A 19682-nucleotide genomic window follows, 5' to 3' on the forward strand; every position below is an offset into this window, starting at 1 on the left:
GTTCACTGTAGTAAAATTCTACATATACTACAGTATATATTACACTTTATTAATACAGTATGCTGTAGCATTCATTGATATAGCATTCACTATGATATATAATGTAGTATGGTTAGTTCAAAACCACATCAGTACATTTATTATTACAGTTTTTCTATGCAAATCATAATAGCAGTTTCTCATTCTTTCCAACACATTGCGAATGCTTTTGGACATGATGCATCAATTGCTTTTATTTAACTCTCTTCTGTTTTATATCATTATCATTTGCTTATGTCATGTCAGCCAAAATGAACTAAACTTGTGAATGCTGAATAGTCATTCCTTATAAAAACTAATAGTTCTAATTTCAATACTTGAGTCATTACATACAAAAAAAAATCTGTCAAGTAAATTTCATTAACAATTTTAAAATCTTTTTTTTGTACCCTGAAAATGTCTTCCAAATTAAACAATTTCATGAATGATTTATAGACCTATGTATGTTGCATGTTCAGTTCCAATATGTACTGCAGTATTGTTTACAGCTGTGCACAGCTCTACCCAAAGGAAGTTTATGTTTGTTGTAAATAAGGGTGTTTATTTGTTTGCACAATGCTGTGAATAAATTAGAATTGCCAAGAGCAAATGCAGTAAAAATGTTAAACATACTGTACATATTCAGTGTCTTGTACTCAGATACCTCTCTAAATGCAGTAATGTCTAACTACTGTAGTTTTTAAATGGCTGCGCAAGTAGTATATATAGTGCTGTCTTGAGCATTTTCAGCAATTGTCACCAAAATCTTTTTACATTGGAAAAATGTACAGAGTAAACTGTCATAATGAATCATGACAAAGTCATTTGTCTATCTTGTTCATAAACAATGGTGTCAGGACTTTTCATCTTGATGAAACACTGACACTTGCATTGACAAATACTTGCTTTTGAGGAAGGAGTTTTTGAGGAAGGATCCATTTTGAGCAAGTGACGCACTTTTGCAGGTTATCAACTAGGTTTTGCAGTTTGTAGTAATTCTTTTGAGAAATGCATCAACTGTTGTGCAAATGTAAATAGTGTTGTGAGAAATGCACCAAAGCCACTGAGAAATACTATAAATACTATTGTATTTTTTCACTTGCAATGTAAGTTTAACCTCCTAGGGCTTAGTGACCACATACGTGGAAAGCACATTTTTAGCTCTTAAGTGGCTATTTAAAATACTTTTAATGTTTTATATTTTGTTACAGACATACAGTGTCATCCTGCAAATGTTATACAGCATATGAAATGTCCCTAACACAATTTTAACTGTCGAAAATGGGCAAAAAATGTTGTTTTTACTCTCTGATAGTCAAAACATGTTTAAAAAAAATGTTTTATATGCATTTAAAAAAGTCAGGAAAAAGTGTTCTATGTAAATTCGGACCACGAGTCCACCTATATGGACATTATTTTTCTCTAAAAGTACATCATATCAAAAGATGATACTTAGGTTTTATTCTAAGTAGGTTTCAATAAGCACAAAATAGCATTTACATTTAGTCATTTAGCAGACGCTTTTATCCAAAGCGACTTACAAATGAGGACAAGGAAGCAATTTACACAACTATAAGAAAAGCAAAGAGATATAGCAAAGAGAAATAAAAGAAAATGTATGTAAAAAATAAAAACAAAAAACAAAAAAACACCTTGGGCCTTAAGAGGTTAATTTAACTTAGCATGGGCTACTTTCACAATAAAAAAGGCACCAAAACAAATTCTTGTTTAGCATGTATAGTGACATTCTGTGGTATAAAGCTTGTACAGACGCCTACGGAATGGCATCCTGTGAGTTCAAACTCCAAATTGGCTCTCAGAGAAAAAAAATATTAACTTCTGAGCACTGTCAAATCATTAACATTACTTTATTACAGATGTGTCCATTGCACAGTTTTTGAGCATGGTGTATAGTATTTGTTTTTATTGTGCAAATATGTACAAACCTAGTACAAAGACAAAGAATTTTTTGAAAAAATAAAAAAGTATATTAACTATGTACATTCACGGTACAAACATAAATACCAGGGATAAAAATAATTAAATACACAATAAATTAACCAAATAAAATGTACATAATGCTTCATAAGTTTATTTATTTATTTATTTTAACGTTTATTTTTCTATTGTGTAGAAAAACATTGAGGTGTCTACAATTTGGCTTAGATTTAACCCATTTCTTTTCATGAATATGATATTTTCCTGATACAATTTCAAGCTGTATAAGAGAATACGTTTTAGCTACGTTTTTGAAAGAAAGAAAAATTATCATCTACATTTTATGTTATATAGGCTAATTTTTAAAAAATCAAACCATACTGAACTAAATTAAACTGAAAGTCAACTCCAGACTCTTCAAAACTGGACTGACACAGTTTTAACTTCCATGTTAAGCTGCTTTGACACAATTCACATTGTAAAAGCGCTACAGAAATAAAGATGAATTGAATTATCTGTAATTGATGTTCCAAATAGCCTTGGAATTAAGCTGAAAACATCAATCTAAGACAGCCTTGAGCGTTCACATTGAAAAAAACAAATGAGTAACAGATTCTTTAACTAATTTAGCTACCACAAAAATCGCAACAGTTGTCTTTCTATCTTCAAAACGATCTAAAATTCTCTTTTACTTTGCAAATTATGTGTACAATTTCAAAAGACAACTCTCCTGCTTTAATATTTATATTTGTTGGTGACAATACCTTATTCCTTATTTTATGGGTTTATGTTGTGCCGAGATGTATTTAGTTTGTAGTTCACTAACATAAACTATATTGCCCAGAGTTCCTGTCGGTGTTCCTCGACGCTGATTGGCCGCGTATAGACACAACCCATCATCGAGGATGTTCCAGGCGAACTGTTTGTCAAGTTTAACAGTCACAATGCGACAGATATTGTATCGCTTTCAACACAGACTGAGACATTTGCTTTTGTGATGGCATTAAACTGCAACACATTCAGTCGTATTATCTTTGGAGCGCACACCGCTGCAGAGGCCTGCGTAAAGTTCTGCAGGCCAGTTCAGCAGGCATGTGGGAGATACCAAATGTGTCGATGGTACTCCGGTGTCACTCATGAAGAAAACAGACTGGAGGAGGTGAGTGTGTCGGACTTTGCCTGTACACCTGCTGCTTTGAAGTCACGTGATTGCTATAGACTAATGCATGTGTTTTGGGGACAAGGATAATACTTCATGATCCGATTTTTGTCTGATTTGTTTTTATCTAACAGCAATTTTGTCATTTTTTGAGTTATGATTGTGTAACGTACATGTTAGAAGTTATAGTTCACCCATAAATGGAAATTAATAACTGTTTACTAAACCTTTAAGTAGTTTTTTTTTTCTGTTTAACACAAAATGAGATGTTTTAAAGAATGTTTGAAACCAGTAACCATTGACATGCGTTGTAGGAAAATAATACTGAAGTCAATGGCTAAATTATCTCTATTCAACATTTAGCAAAATATATTTTGTGCTCAACAGAACACAACTCATTTAAGGTTGCACATTTATGCAATTATTTACTGCATAATAAACCATGCCTACTATAGCTAAAATTGATATGGTTTAGGGGTATTCTGATTTAATTATGCATATTAAGGCTACATGTGATGTGTAACATATTGACTAATCAGATTCACAAAAGGTCTCTTTTATGCTTCATGCAAGCATGGTTGCTGAGCATGGTTTTAAGGTGTGACAAATTATAAATGGTTCACGCTTTGCAAGATCAGTGGGATCATAAGACCTTCATTTAAGTACCAAATCAGACAAATCAGTCATGGTTGTCACACCGTAACATATGACAAACCAGCATGCATGCTTTGAAATCTCCTTAAAGGATAGTTCAAAAATGAAAATATTCGCCATTTTTCTCCTTCACGTGGTTTACAATCTTTTTGATTTAGTTTTTTTTTCTGTTGAACACAAAAGAAGATATTTGGGAAAATGCTGGTTGATGGCAGCCACCACAAATTCCTGTTGAAGTCAGTGGTTATCAGTTTTTCAACAGAATAATGAAACTCACATAGGTTTTTTAAACAAGGATAAGTAAATGATGACAGAGTATTCATTTTTGGGCAAAGTATCACTTTAATTGCTTTCGAAGTGTATCCCATTAACTGATCAATAGCCCTAAATGAAGTAAAATTATATAAATGCGATTATGCATTCTTAGCCTTGTTTTTTAAAACTTATAACCAAAATATAGACATTGCAAAGGCAACTTTGGACATTTCTAAGGTTAAAAGTGCCACATACTGCAATTGGTCCATTATGTTAAATTGTTTTCTGATATAGTACGTATGTGGAGGTAAGTAAAAGAAAAAAAATCCCATAAATGGATTTTAAGATTTTCTAGAAGCCTGGTTTGACCATATTTGGAACAGTCATGGATATTAATGTGCTCTGCTTTGATATTGACAGCTCAGTGCCTGCTTGTACTCTGATGTTAACATGTGCAAAATTATCACACTTCATTTGTCCAAAAAAATTAACAAATTGATTGCCTTGTTAAATATTTTTAACAGGTTTACTTCAGTTAGATACATTAGATATCTCACTTCAGTGTGTGATATATATTATATATACAATCAGAGTAATCTCAATGTATTAAAAGCGGACTTTTCTTATTCAGCTGTGTCTAGGTATATTGAGAATTTCATTATACGACACTTTTAGGTTAGGTTATAAGTAGGCCCACATGGAACCTGCACGCTCAGAAATCCGCAGATTTAGTCCATCATTGAGTCTAATTATTTACTTGTGTAAATTGATAATTATTGAGTTTTTAATATAATTTCAATAATATTATTGACCAATGTAAACATGTTCATTTGATTTATTTACAATACAGCTCATAAAGTAATATTTTCTGTCTTTTAGTAAATATATGAGAGATTTCCTTTGTTTACCAAATACATGGATCTAATTGGATTTGCATTGTAAACATTAAGTGAAAGTTTAAAAGGTATTACTTTTATTTCATTTTTAAAGTTTTTAGTTCCGATACCCCCAAATAATTTTGCATAAATAGCAATAATAGCAAAAAATGCCCACAGATTCTGTCTAGCCCTGGCTATAATTTCGACTCAAATGAAAGCATGGGAAAGAAGCATCACTGCTGACCATCTCCTGATTGTGGTAAACTCTGCCTGCGTTCATGACTTTCCTCAAGCTCTAGATGGCTTCTGTCAGGGGTTTTGGTCCACTTGATACCTTGGACCAAAAAAACCTGACAGTTAACCTACAGAAGCCCAGACAAGGCCCCACTTATCTCCTGTAGTGACAGTAAACACAAAAAAGACTTGCATGGGTCACTCACTTGTGGGTCGAAACAGCTATAAACTAATGCACTTAAAACTTTTAACAATGTAGCAATAGTAGAGGTTAGAATATGCATCAGAATATCAATACACTATCAGAAATATTGTGAAAGATAGCTGTATCAATATTTTTACACAGCCATTGTAGTCAGTAGAGCTATTAGCATGGAAACATTCACATACTGATCAATAGAAGGATCACAGACCATCATTATCTTGAATCACTTCAGTAAGCGAATGCCATCATATTTCTCATAGATGATCATTGCAATGGCTTAATCATATGTAATGTTATGTCAGTATGTAGGAGCATTGTCTTAAATTTGTATTCAAATTTAAAGTGTGGCGACCTGTCATATGACGTTTCAGTAACCGCTATAACTGGCCAAAAAAGCAGTGATCCATACTCACGCAAAGCTTGTTGTCTTGTGACAAAATAGCCACAAGCCAAGAGGCAAGATCGTGATATGGGGCCTGTTCCATAAACCAAGCTAAGAGAAAAAGCCAGGCTTGTTTTGGTGAGTCAGGTTAATTAATGGTGGATTCGGTTTCATAAATTAAATTTACGATAGTTTAAACTCAGTTACTCTGACAACTTATGCTGGGAGACTAGCCTGGTCCGGGGCAGGTTAACTCTCAGACTAAGTCTTCAAGCTCAATCAAAGTAATGTTTATATTCACCTGCTGTAATTTGATGCTATTTTAAATCCCTTAACCTCTTTATAATGATTCAAACTTTATAGTCACTTCATAGTAAAAAAAAAAAAAATACACACACACACACACACACACACACATATATATATATATATATATATATATATATATATATATATATATATATATATATATATATATATATACATATATATACACATATACATATACATATACATATACATATATATATATATATATATATATATATATATATATATATATATATATATATATATATATTAGCGCTGTCAAAATAAACGCGTTATCGCATGCGATTAATTTGAAATAATTAACGCGTTAAAAAAAATTTACGCAAATAACGCATTTTTTTTTTTTTTTTCCTGTTGTGGCCAGGGGCAGACCCGGCAGTTTCCCGCTGTATCAACGTACATTTTGGGCCGGGCTGATCATCTGCTTATGATCTGATCGGCCCATAAAACACTCAGCAGACTGTCATGTTTTTCTGCCTGAGTGATTGACGGTGCTGCGAGCTGTCACGCTTTGAAAGTGAGATTTTTCTTTTCCGGATATATACAAAACATATTTAAGAATAGAATGATATATACATTTAAACTCAAATAAGATAATCCAAATACAAACTACAACATTTCAACTATATTTTATTTCTGATTATGTTTCTGTTGTTTTTTTTCTCCCCGTTTATTACAATTTTATTCAATATTTCCCCCAACATATTAATTTAGGTGTATAAATTTTTGGACTGATCTTCAGTTTATTTTTTGTTAGGTTAGTTACAAATTTTGCTTTGATACTGAATAATCTAAAATGTATATGCACAAAGATATTATTATGAAGCATCCAGTAGAAAATATTAATTTAAAAGAGAGATCTATGAGGGTTGTACTTAGCAATTTAAATATGAATGACAAAAGTTTGATGAAGAAAATAATATTAAGAAAGCACTGACTGATATAAAGTAGTAGACTACATTTCTTAATGATTTACTTTAAAACTGTAAACCCTGAGTGGAATAATCGAGAGATCTGGGCCGAGCAGTAGCCTCACTTTAATATAAAGATATTTTGCCACACACTGCAGGAAACACGTGTGTCAAAGGGAAAGCAGAAATTTTCAGCGGTTTTGGGAGCAAATTAAATATCCTGCCACTTGTGCATTCTCATTTCTTTGTTGCCATTATTTTAAACTCAGTGCGCTTATGTTAAGCGCATTTTGAATGTTACCGGGAGCCTGCAGAACATTAAAACTTTTCCTTCCCAGAAACATTTGGCATTAAGCGAGCATTGTCTGTGCATGAATAATTTCAATCTATTTTTACAAACATTTAATTTAACGTTAATAGGCCTAAATAATGGCCTATATTTTAAAATCTGCAATTTCCTGTCAGCCTACTCTCCTGCTTTGTTGCAAGCCGTACTGTAGTTTTTGATTATTATGTTTAAATTATTACATATTTGAACTCTAAAAACTGCTGCTTGCTCGCTGTGAACAGAGCTGTGTCTCATTTCAGAACTCTTTCAGTTCTCGTAGTTGCCATGGTAGCACACAACATAATCGATACATCAATGCTCAACCTTCAGGGTTTCGCGACAGTAATCTTCACAAGCGGTTATCTAGATTATTTAAACTGAACTCAGATTAGTTAGATCAAATGATTTTCAACTTGCTGTTATGGAACCAATTTAAGCTTAATCCCTGCTTTTCTAAACCACTTTTATGAAACAGCCCCCTGGTGTATGTCCTCTATTGTTGTTTATGAGCCCATGCAATGCTTTCTCTCTGTTTGCATGCATTTACCATGTGTCTGCAATTGAAATTATAAACTTGAGAGTACAGAAAAATCCTACAAATGAACAGCACATACAGCTTTCCTCTTCGAGTGGGAATGACATTGATCAACTTTTTGTCGTAAACACAAGACTGATTTGACTGATCTGTAGTAAACTGAACCATACTACTCAGTGGAAAAGGCTTCTGGGAACAATGGTAACCATGTTAGCCAACAAGGTGTACAAAAGAAAAAAGAACTAAAGGCAGAAGCACACACAAAAACGATTAAGAACTGTATAAAATATCAACTTTAAAAAAAAAAAAAAAAGGCTGTTTTGTTATACTGATTTGTTATCTAAACATTGTCTATTATTTGTTCTCTGCAGGTCAGAGAGCCCGTGGTTCCAGGTGGTCATAGACGAGTTCTGAAGGATGTTCTTCCTTTCTCACAGTTTCTCACGGACTCTTTTGGACGGAGACACAATTACCTAAGAATTTCCTTAACTGAAAAGTGTAATCTTCGTTGTAAGTCATCCACACACTTTTCTTCTCTAGGAGTTGGCACTTACCTTCTCAATGCTACAAGTCCAACTAAAGCACTGCTAACCTGTAATCTACTATTAACAATTTAATCAGTAATTTGACTCCTCAGTTTGGGTTACAGTGGTTGTTTTAGTATTGAAGAATGTTTATTGGTTAGACCAGTGTTTTTTTTTTTTTTTTTTTTTGATAAATCAGTTGATCAAACAGATTAATGCAAAACTACATATTTATAAATTACAAAGATAAACAAAGTTCAGTTCTGGCACCTGCTGTTGAAGTGTTCCCCTTGCTTTCCCTGTTTTTGTGGCATTGGTAAATCCATGTTTTCAATGAAATAATTTATTATTTATTAAATTATCAAAATAAAGTTAATTTTCAAATGTTCACTTGCGCATGCTTGAATTATGTAGCCTGATTTTTCATGTTTGTTTACTTTCAAAGTCAATGATGTTTAGACTGCCAGATTCAATTCAATTCAATTCGTCTTGATTTCTATAGCGCTTTTACAATGTAGATTGTGTCAAAACAGCTTAACATAGAAGTTCTAGTAAACTGAAACTGCTGCATTCCAGTTTTCAGAGTTGAAGTTGAGTTCATTGTGATGTAAATATCACTGCTGAATGTTAAAAGACTGAAGAGCAAATCCACCAATGTGCAGCTCCACAAGTTACAAACAAAGCAAGCCATTGGCGAAAAAACAAACTTCACTAATTGACAAAAGAATCCTTTTTTTCTATCTCTCATAAATATAAACTCCCCACCATTTCTAGGTGAATTGCCATTTGTAAACATATAGCTCTTTGAGTCACATCTAGAGGCCCGAGGTTCGTTCTTTGTACCTTGCTTAAATTATCTAAGATGATTTGGCAGATTCTGGATCTTTTAATCTTGATAACTGATCTCTGAATAATTTCATTCTTTAAACAAGTTCCCAAATCAGATTAAAATGTCTGGATGAACTGATGTGAGATCGCTGCATGTGTTGTGAAAGACAGATCTATCAATCCTCAAAATCATGATCAGCAATGCAATGATTGGCTGATGGCACAGCAGTGTATAATGACATAATCTGAATAATATCCATTTATCCATGTGAGCAAAAATACACAAAATTCTCAGTTAAGGTTTGTCAAGTATGACACGCAATAACTTTACACATTATTTTTGAGCTGCAGGCTTACACTTTCATGTGTCAAGAGTATTTAGCGATTTTTATTTAGTTTGACATTTTAGAGCAGATTTTCTTTATTTTAGTAGCCTAGGCCTATTTAAGTTTCTTTATCAGTAAATTAAATCAATTTTGCATCAAAAAGCGTTTTGATATTGGTGTCTGCAACTTCTGCAAAGCATCAAATCACTGAAATACTAGCTATCAAAACGTGTATGACTGCATATGTTAATATTACTTTAAAAAACAAACAAAAAACAGTTGAATATTGTGCATGTTATCTATGATCATAAAAGAATTGTAAAGCTGGGTTGGTATCTTAAAATAGTACCTGTTTGTATCTAAAAAGTCCATATTAATAAATGTTCTCTTTGATCCCCCCGGGAAGAACCACCCCGTTTATATATATATATATATATATATATATATATATATATATATATATATATATATATATATATATATATATATATATATATATATATATATATATATATATATATATATATTTTTTTTTATATCATATATATATATATATATATATATATATATATATATATATATATATATATATATATATATATATATTTTTTTTTTTTTTTATTCTATGTATAAACATAAATATTACTAGTTATTTAATATTAAATATAACTAATTATTATATTATATTACTAGTAAATTTAAAATTTGTGTGTATATATACACATTTTTTTTTTAACTATTTTACTATTTTCCCAAGTGTATATAACTACCACTGTAAGATAATATCAGCATTCAGTACATACTTTTAGCATTACCTTTGCTTGAAATTAGCCGATCTAATCCTATTTATATGAAATGAGCCTGCTCCCAAGCAGGTTTGAACTACCAGAACTGTTGCTCTGACAAAAACTCTCGGACCAGTTTTGAAGGACAAAACGATCCTGGATCATGTCAAATCGTCAATAACCAAATCTAGCTAATTGAGTAATTCACGTACGAAGAACGGACCCCTGGGAAACATTCTCTATCTCAACATACAAATTCTGCTTGTAAAATGAGGCAGTCGAAGCCTAGGCATGACCTACCAATATACAGTCCTTTTGTTTGGGCTGTCGATTACCCAATAGGGTTGGGTCAATAGGCGAAGGCATCATCCATCGCTGATGGCCGATAGACATCACGATGCTGAGCCAGCATCGCAATCCTCACCCTGCCCCTGTCGCAGCAGCAACCCGCTTGCAAAAAATATACACTGGCCTTGTTTAAACTAACACGTCTTAGTTTTGAAATGGCATTTTAGATTGAAAATGATCCACATCTACACTGGCGTTTCATCTAGCATTTCTGAACAGCTCTCCTTCCACACTATACCTCTAAAAACGCACATCACATGACCATACACACACACACACAGACACACACACACACACACACTTTATTATGCACTGCAGTATATGTGCACGTCTGAGCTCCAGGCAGCCAGCGGGTGCTTTGAGCACAAAACCCCAGAGAGCAGTGCACATCGCACAGTTTATCAAGGATGTACTGCTGGATCTAACCTCACTATAGTTGTTAAACATGATATTTTATTAATATTGTCTCTATCTAATGACTCTTCTGTCTTTTGAATCTATGAAGTAACTTTTACAGTGTCAGTACACTGCTTCAATCTTTCGCACTTAGTTATTTTATCTAAAACCTCAGATACTGTTGGTTGGTTGTGCAACTTTTTTACCAACCAAGTTTGTCGAAGCCATTATAGTGACACAAATCACTGCAGTCCAGCCCGAAAAGTGATTGACAGGTGGTAATTTGTGTGTAACTTATATTTATTTATTTATGATTTGGTTATGGGTAAAACATAGTCGATGCAGGTCAAGTAGTTGAAATGGTAGGCTACAAATAATTAATTTGTTAAAAATTAATTATTCATAAATAATTAATTTACCATCGTCTACAACTACGATAGCCATATACATTTTACAAAGTGTATGGCTATAGGTTCTAAGGTAGATTGGGATCCACATTCTGAAATATCAAACAATTTGCTCATTCCTGCTTGTTTAGAAAGGGAATTTTTAACTTGCAGATAAAAGTGTCTTATAAAATGTAAATGTAATATAAGTAGTACTTTTACAGTTTTACCGCTCTATCCAAAGGCAATTTGAGAATAGTTGTTGACTGTACTAATCATAGTGGAAAAACTTGACCATTCGAGAACCCCAGCGCCACTTTTTTTTTGTCTAACAAGCTTTCAGTATGAACAGTGGCACTCCCCTATCAATTTGTGCACTTTTCAGGAAAATAGTGAATAATTTCTGGACAAATTACAGATCCACAATATGCATACAAGGGATATATTCAGGATGTGAAAGTAACTCGAAATAAAACATTCAAGTATAGTCAGTGTTGCCTACTATTTTTAATGAAAAGTAACTAAAGCCTGCCCGAAAAGTAGTTAAATGTTGCCAGATGACGTAACGTGCTAATTTGCATATCAGTGACGTCATTATGTAGTATCTGACATGCGTAAGCCCATCATGTCTCTACTCTCTGAGGCCCTGTGTATTATATGAGCAATACAACACGAGTAGCAGTGCGATATGGCTGTATATCAGCACTGGTGGAAGGCTTGTTTTGCCTTAGCGTCCCACCAGTGCTAATATACAGCTATATCACATGCTACGAGTGTATGTAGTATAATAATATTCATACATTCATTTATTCATTTTCTTGTCGGCTTAGTCCCTTTATTAATCCGGGGTCGCCACTGCGGAATGAACCGCCAACTTATCCAGCAAGTTTTTACGCAGCGGATGCCCTTCCAGCCACAACCCATCTCTGGGAAAAGTATAATAATATGTAGTCTAAAAACCCTTTTGTATTAGAAACTACTTTCTTCCACCATTCATTCACATCTGCAGCTGACATCAAAACAGCAGAAGCTGTTACTTATTAACCAACGTCACTTTAGAGAGAGTGTTTGAATGACTTTCTTTAGCGTAATGTATAAAATGATGACAAAACAGCTGATTTTGCTAACATTAAGGTTTTAAGGCTGAACTTAACATGAAATGCCATCCAATTACAGAGATATCTTCTTACAGTGTTACAGTCTACAGTATTTCTCTGTTGCAATCGGGATATCACAATAATTAACCCCCCAAAAAAGCAGTGCAATCACTACCAGACTGCTGTTGCGTTTGCGATAAGGAGAGGGTGTTTGGGGTTGAGGTCTCAATAACATTGTTGAGAACTGGGATAGGAAAGTAACTGTATTAAAATAGGCACTGTGCTTATAAATAAACTGCATAGTTGCAATCTATACAAAAGAGAGAGATCGACTTAGAATATCGCTTATTAGTTTAATAATGATTTGATCAGCTGCAGTTAGAAATCACGCTGTTTTAATCTTTTAAGCAAGGGCTTATTATGCGATTCTGGTGCCATCGTGTGGATAGACAACATCAACCATCTTAGGCTAATGGACGCCGATGCGCTGTCTCTCAGAGGTTATAAATATTTTTAAATAGGCACTAGCCTTATAAATAAACTGCATAATTGCAATCTAAACAACTACATTCTCAACTAAAAAAGCCTCGGAAGTACACAATGTTGTCTATTAGCTGCAATATTTGTCAAACTGTTGTGAGTTTATTGATCTGCTGTCACTCTATGAGGGCGGAGTAATACACAAAGGTAAAGAGGCTGTACGAGTGATGTTATTGCAGAATATCACATGGCTATCAGCCAATCAGATTCGAGAACCAGACGGAACTATTGTATAAATTATATTAAAACATTACATCCAGATGCACAATAAATAGGTTCTTATTAACCTTTTACTTTGCGTGATGACATCATTGCGTAAATGCAACTCAAAACTACATCTTTATTTAGCATACTAATATATAATTAAAATAATAATGTTTTCTCAAATTGACTGAGTATTTTAGCAAAAACATTATTTAAAATATGTCCATTTAGATTTGTATGAAAAATATAGTATTACTTTTTTGTAAAAGTAATACAAACACTTTTTGATAATAATTATTTTTTATTATTATTTAAATTTAACACTGATGATGAACCGTTTCATTCTTTTAAACAATCGCAGCTTGTGTACTAACTCTTTTTAACTTGTGAAATTAACATATTTGTGAAAGTGACAACAATTGTAGCACTATTGGAATTTATTGCTACCCAAATTACAAACAATTGTACATGTTAACAGATATCAGTAAATTAAAACTTATAAAAAACTATCGGAGCTAGTAATTTACTCTACTGAGTGAAGCTTGCAGGCACTGTTCTTTTGAGTCAATTTAAAAAAAAAAATGCTAATAGTAGCCAAGTGAATGTTAAAAATTGCTAAATTTGTTGCTACATGCTTTTTGAAAAAAAGTTGCCAGGTAGTATGAAAAGTTGCTAAATCTAGCAACAAAATTGCTAAGTTGGTAACATTGAGTAAAGTGATAGGAAGTTTGCATTATTTAAGTATAATTAAATGTTACATATTAATTCCCTAAAATAATTTACAAACATGCGCACTCGGTGGCATCTTGAACTAGACAAAACTACTATATAATGCATCTGAAATTATTAAAGACAGTAAAGATTTTTTTTTTATCTGGGTCTCCAGGCTATAAAGTTTAAGTTAGCTTATCTCACCTCTCATCTTCAGACTTCCAAATCCTCAGGTAGTTTTTTTTTCCTCGTCACAAATCACTTCTCCATAAGCAAAAGATATGCAGGCTGTCCCAGTCCAGTAAAAGAAAAGAATAGTTCATTCTTCTCAAGTCAAAGTTGTTCATTCAACAGCACCGTTGACTGGTCCATTTCATACTCTTGTTGTTTCATGAAAGGATGAAATAGTAAAACACCCAGCCTTTCTGTCTCAAGTATGTTGCAAGTTCCATACAAGCACATTTTGACCATTTTTCATATAATCACTAATGTATGTATGTTATTTTGCCACACTGGTTCTCAGTTCCAGTCCTCGAGCTGCCCTGCACTTTTTGTGTGTCTTCCTTAACACACCTGATTCAGATCAACAGCTCGTTAACAGAGAGATCCATGAGCTCATCCTTGTGTGTCAAATAAGAGAGACATACAAAATGTGCAGGGCTGAGGCTAGGAACCACTGTTTTCCCCTAAGGCCTGTCAGACATCATTGCGAACATGGAAAAAGGGCACAGAACATCAGTGGCTGTTTCTCAGTTTTAAGAACGCAGAGAACAGACTTGCGTTCTTGTGAAGACCGGTCTTGCTAGGTCACCTCGGAAGAACGAACTCGGGAGGCCGCAAGAACTGAGAACCCGTCCTGTGAGAAATGAGATGCTGCGGTCTTCCTGATTGTCACATGACCCATACGCATTTTTAACCAAAAATTATTTAAACATTACAGCATTTACGATTTATCGTTTTTACCCTTTTCACAGTATGTACTCTGCATAAAGAATTTATACAAATATACGTTGCACAATACAAATAAAACAGATTTTGATATGAATATAAGCAAATAAACACCTTTAATGTCTTCATGCCTTTATTAAGATTTTCATGGTAATGTTTATATTCACTGTCTCATCTAGGGAAACTCCTGAGGTCAATAAGTTATATCTCTAAACTTTAATAATAAACCTATACAAAATACTGCACTTCCCAACTCCAGCCACTTCCGATGACTTCTGGGACTTCCAGAGCTAGTTCGGTGCTCAAGTCTGCGTCGGTGCATCATTGATATCAAGAACACATCAGGGAAGTTTCACGCGTCCTCCGTTCTTGCAGTCTTGAGTATTTTAACTGAACTTTGGCAGTTGATGATGACATAAACCGAGAACATGAGGATGCAACACTGCCTAAGAACGCATATTAAGAAACAGTGACATGACCAGACCACCTATTAATCAAACTCCCATGAAGGATCAATTGATCCTTTTAGACAAAAATTTAGAAGGCCTAAATCCTACTCATGTTTTGGTTTACATTGATGTCCTTTTTGCTTCTGTGACCTTTATAATTCCATTAAAATATCCAGCAGTATTTCTATTGATTATATCTGTGCAGCTACAAAAATGGGAACAAATCAGGATTCAGTATTCAAGTAAAGCCAGAGTTTTACCCAATATTTCTTCAATGTATTGCTCATTCCCCTATCTCAGAGAACTGAGGTTAACTTCAGTAACTTGAGCATTTTTCTATTTACAGGTCAGTACTGCATGCCACAAGATGGGGTAAAACTTACTCCTCGATCTCAGCTCCTAACAACACATGAGTTGCTGACAGTAGCCAGACTTTTTGTACAAGAAGGGGTCAACAAGATACGAATCACCGGGGGAGAACCACTAATTCGCCCAGACATTCTACATATAATAGGTAAATTTAGCTTTTTTTTTTTTTTGGAAACGTTTACTTCTTTTGTTTGTAAATACTTTTCTAACTTTTATTCATATCACCATAGTGATATTGACCATTTCAATGTGGTGATGTCATTAGCTATGACAGTTGATGGCAATGCCAAAATGCGCATAACTGAGTAGGATAAACTTTTTATTCGATAAGAAAAGATGTGCACAAACTACAATGGAGACACTTTTACCGCACAAACTCCACCATGCGCAATAAAAAAGGTCATGTGATTTTTGTTATAAGAGGTCATGTGATGATAAAAATGTGTGTGAATGGACAAACCATCAGGCTGAGCACATAATAAAACATCCGAAATGTTGTTTTGGTCATTCCTAAATGCCTAACCGTTTAAGTATTACTGTTATTATATTATTAATGAACTCCAGAATCAAGAGCGTCTGACACTTTCAAACGCCACTGCGCGTTCACTATACGTGTCAGGTTTGCCTTCTCAGGCGTAAGTCATTTGTTAAATAAAGAAAAGATTGACGCAGCTTCTCCTACTGCAGCAAATTCAGTTTTTACTGTTAATATTTGGCGGCAGGTAATCAGGAAGTGATGATTTTGTTCGCTTTGACTCGTTGGATGGAAACGCTGCTTTAGTCGCACGTCTTTTATGCGATAATCCAGTTTTGCACAAAGTTTATTCGCATTTTTGGATGGAAACATAGCTATTGACCCATGTACATTTCCTGCATGTTATCAGACTAATTCATAACTGTAACAAGAGGCAATGGGCTATATGCACGGTGGTGTATGATGCATTTCCGGTAAAATGTAAGACCCTGGGCCAACTTCCGCCGATCGAACAGTGCAGTGCTACAACAGGAGTGCTACTGATTAAAACAACGCTTTTGATAGTTGTCTTAATCTTATATGCCATTATAGCCCACTTATATTTGTTTATGTCGGCTACATAAATATGACATCTAAACTTTTAAAAGGGTAATTTCTAAGACGTGAGAACTGTACTTCTGGCGACTACTGCTGTGTTCAGCAACGTACAGGGTCAGAAATTGAACTCTTACCTCAGTTTCCACACGTTTCCAAAAAATAAAGTCATGCAGAAGAGGTGGGTTGGTAATATTCAACGTGAGAATTTTAAAGAAACAGAAAAGACAAGAGTATAGCTGACATTTCCAGTCTAGTAACCTGATCGAGGCTTGAGTGCCAACCAGATATAGACATTTAAAGAAAGGATCTTTTATGGCAAATAATAGTTTATTTTTTATTGCCTTTAAAGTGAAAAAGAAAGAACATTAATATACATAAACATTTCTTAAGCTACTTTCTAATTGCAATTTTTTGTATTCAGAATAAAGACCTTTATTTTATTCACTGATCATATTAAATATTATTCACTGTATATAGTTTGAAATTAAATTGTTAAAAAAAATATTTTGAAAAAATATAGTTTATTTTTTATTGCCTTTAAAGTGAAAAAAAAAGAACATTAATATACATAAACATTTCTTAAGCTACTTTTGAAAAAATATATTTTTTTAGATGAACAGAAACGATAACATTGAATCAGTTGTTTTCTCAGCTTGGTCCTTCTGTTACTTGTGCATAGAGAGGTATTTGGGCTATGGTTCATGGTTCATGCAACTTCTGTTCCATTTGGGTGCAGGTGGGACAACAGACATTACACATTTCAGAGTATTGGGCTGTCTGGAAAAGCAAGGCAACCCAATGTTTGCATATCCCCCTCTCGGCAACAGAAGAGCAGGAGCTAATAACTAGCAGATGATGACATGGATTTTCTAATGGATGTCCTCTCCAGGATGGAGTAACACACCAAATTTTCTAGCTCTGAGTCTCATAAAGTTACTTGGAAAACGAAACAAGAATATTATTGGGTTTTTTAAAGAGAGTCATTAAAGGCAATTCCCAAAACTGAAACTTCTATTTACTCATCCTTCACTTGTTCCAAACCTATTTGAGTTTCTTTATGCTGTTTAACACAAAAGAAGATATCTTGAAGATAGCTTGAAACTTGCAAACACTGATATTTATATTAGTTCTTTTTCCTACTATGGAAGTCGATGGTTACAGGTTTCCAGCTTCCTTCAAAACATCTTCTTTTAAAATGTGTTCTGCATCTGCACCAATATCATCAGGTTAAACTACACTGTAAATCATTATTTTGTATAATTTAAAACTAACTCCCATTAGTAACACTTTAAAATAAGGTTGCATTAGTTAATGTATTTGCTCACATGAACTAATAATAAACAACACTTGTACAGCACTTAATCATAGTTAAACTAATTTACTAATGAATAAAAATCCAAAGTCATGTTTGTTAACATTAGCTATTACATTGTGAGTTAACAAGCACAATGAATAAGCATTTGTTCGTTAACGTAAAAAAAAAAAACTAATAAATATTGCAATAGACAAATTGTTGATGTGAAATTACCTAATAACACCTTATTGTTTGGGGGTCACCCTCCCATTTAATTACAATGTTATAGACTAACTAGAAAGCATGACATCTACACTGTTACACTGCATCTGTCATCACCACTATTTCAGCAATAACACAGTGCTATTTGTCTGTCGTGGATGGATCTGCATTGTATTATTTCATTCCTAATAAATTCTCAATAATCAGGCTTACAAGCTAAGATAGCGTCTGTGTTTCTGTGATTACCCGAACTGAACAGTGGAGGTCACTTTAGAACAGTAAAAATATGAACAGGACAGAATTTCACATTCATGCTATCCTACTCTCAGCTGGTGAGGAGACTCCGATTTCTTCGTAAATCGGTAGCAATGAGCTCTCACTGAGATCTTTTTCCTGCCCTGTTTTTACCTGACACTTTGGGACAGAATTACTTACACATATGATATTTTTTACTAACGTGATAAAGCTGCTGATGGACGGATCATAAGAGTATTAATATTAGCCTACAGGCTAGCTGAACTTACCTTCATAATTGCACAGGTACGAAGATGCATAAAACTTGAAATCTTTCTCAAGTTTGCTCTGTGGTGTTGTAGTGCACATCCGGACAATCATTTGCACAACCGTAATTCCCGCAAACAGCAAGTAAATATTGACGACTCTGCCATAATACTGTTTACTTCCGCTTAAAATCACCCAGGCCGGAAGTTTGACCGCAGCCTTAGACAAACGTGGAAGTAATGTATGCATATAGCCTATTGAATCATAACTTAATGTTAAAACAGCTATCATAACATTATTTTTCAAATGTGGCACTTTTTCGATTCTCGGAAGTTATAAAAATTTAAAATGTAGGACAGGAAATATGCTGGGACCAATGCCTTTGCTTTTTGTTTACATTCCTCAAAATGGTTTGTAGATCTGTCAAAAATCTACACGTTGCATGTTGGAATCAATTCTTTAATTAATTTTCATATAATGCATATTTTAACCAAGATTAGGGCTGTATGTAAAATGCACATTTTTTTGTTGGTTTTGGGACAAGTTACTTTTGTAAGTAATGCATTACAATGTTGACTTCCTCCCCAAAAAAATAGCTAGTTGTGCTACTTTTTATGGTAAGTAGTGTGTTATGTTATTTTGTGTTCCTTTTTTACCTGCTGAGGCTTGATCTCTTTCAGAACTTACTATTTTTGTTTAATATAGAAGCTCTGCAATTAACAATGCACTGTATAACCTTCATTTACCTTTTAAAAAAATGTTGGATAATGTTGTTTTGAGATTTTCCTGAACTCAGAGCTAGACAAGCCGTATATACAGATTAATGATAGTTTAAAGCAATGTGTTTGCTACTTT

General features: G+C 33.8%; 1 protein-coding gene and 1 long non-coding RNA gene across 3 annotated transcripts in view; one reads left to right on the forward strand and one right to left on the reverse strand.

The window, feature by feature from the left end:
• Positions 1-3105, reverse strand: part of LOC141378444 (uncharacterized) — a 73718-nt gene extending 70613 nt beyond the window's left edge. The window contains exon 1 of the long non-coding RNA XR_012393089.1: positions 2721-3105. This is a non-coding gene — a long non-coding RNA (uncharacterized lncRNA). The remainder of the gene's footprint in view (positions 1-2720) is intronic.
• mocs1 (molybdenum cofactor synthesis 1) overlaps positions 2815-19682 on the forward strand; it is a 33310-nt gene continuing 16442 nt past the window's right edge. Inside the window, exons 1-3 of one of the 2 annotated variants that reach the window (NM_001105660.2) lie at positions 2815-3115; positions 8199-8337; positions 15716-15883. In NM_001105660.2, coding sequence (NP_001099130.2) covers positions 2954-3115; positions 8199-8337; positions 15716-15883 — 469 coding nt within the window. In that variant the 5' untranslated portion in view covers positions 2815-2953. The remainder of the gene's footprint in view (positions 3116-8198; positions 8338-15715; positions 15884-19682) is intronic. The other variant, XM_009293238.5, reaches the window with a different exon arrangement.

This window comes from Danio rerio, chromosome 17 (genome assembly GCF_049306965.1).
Source record: "Danio rerio strain Tuebingen ecotype United States chromosome 17, GRCz12tu, whole genome shotgun sequence".
Taxonomy (NCBI): Eukaryota; Metazoa; Chordata; class Actinopteri; order Cypriniformes; family Danionidae; genus Danio; species Danio rerio.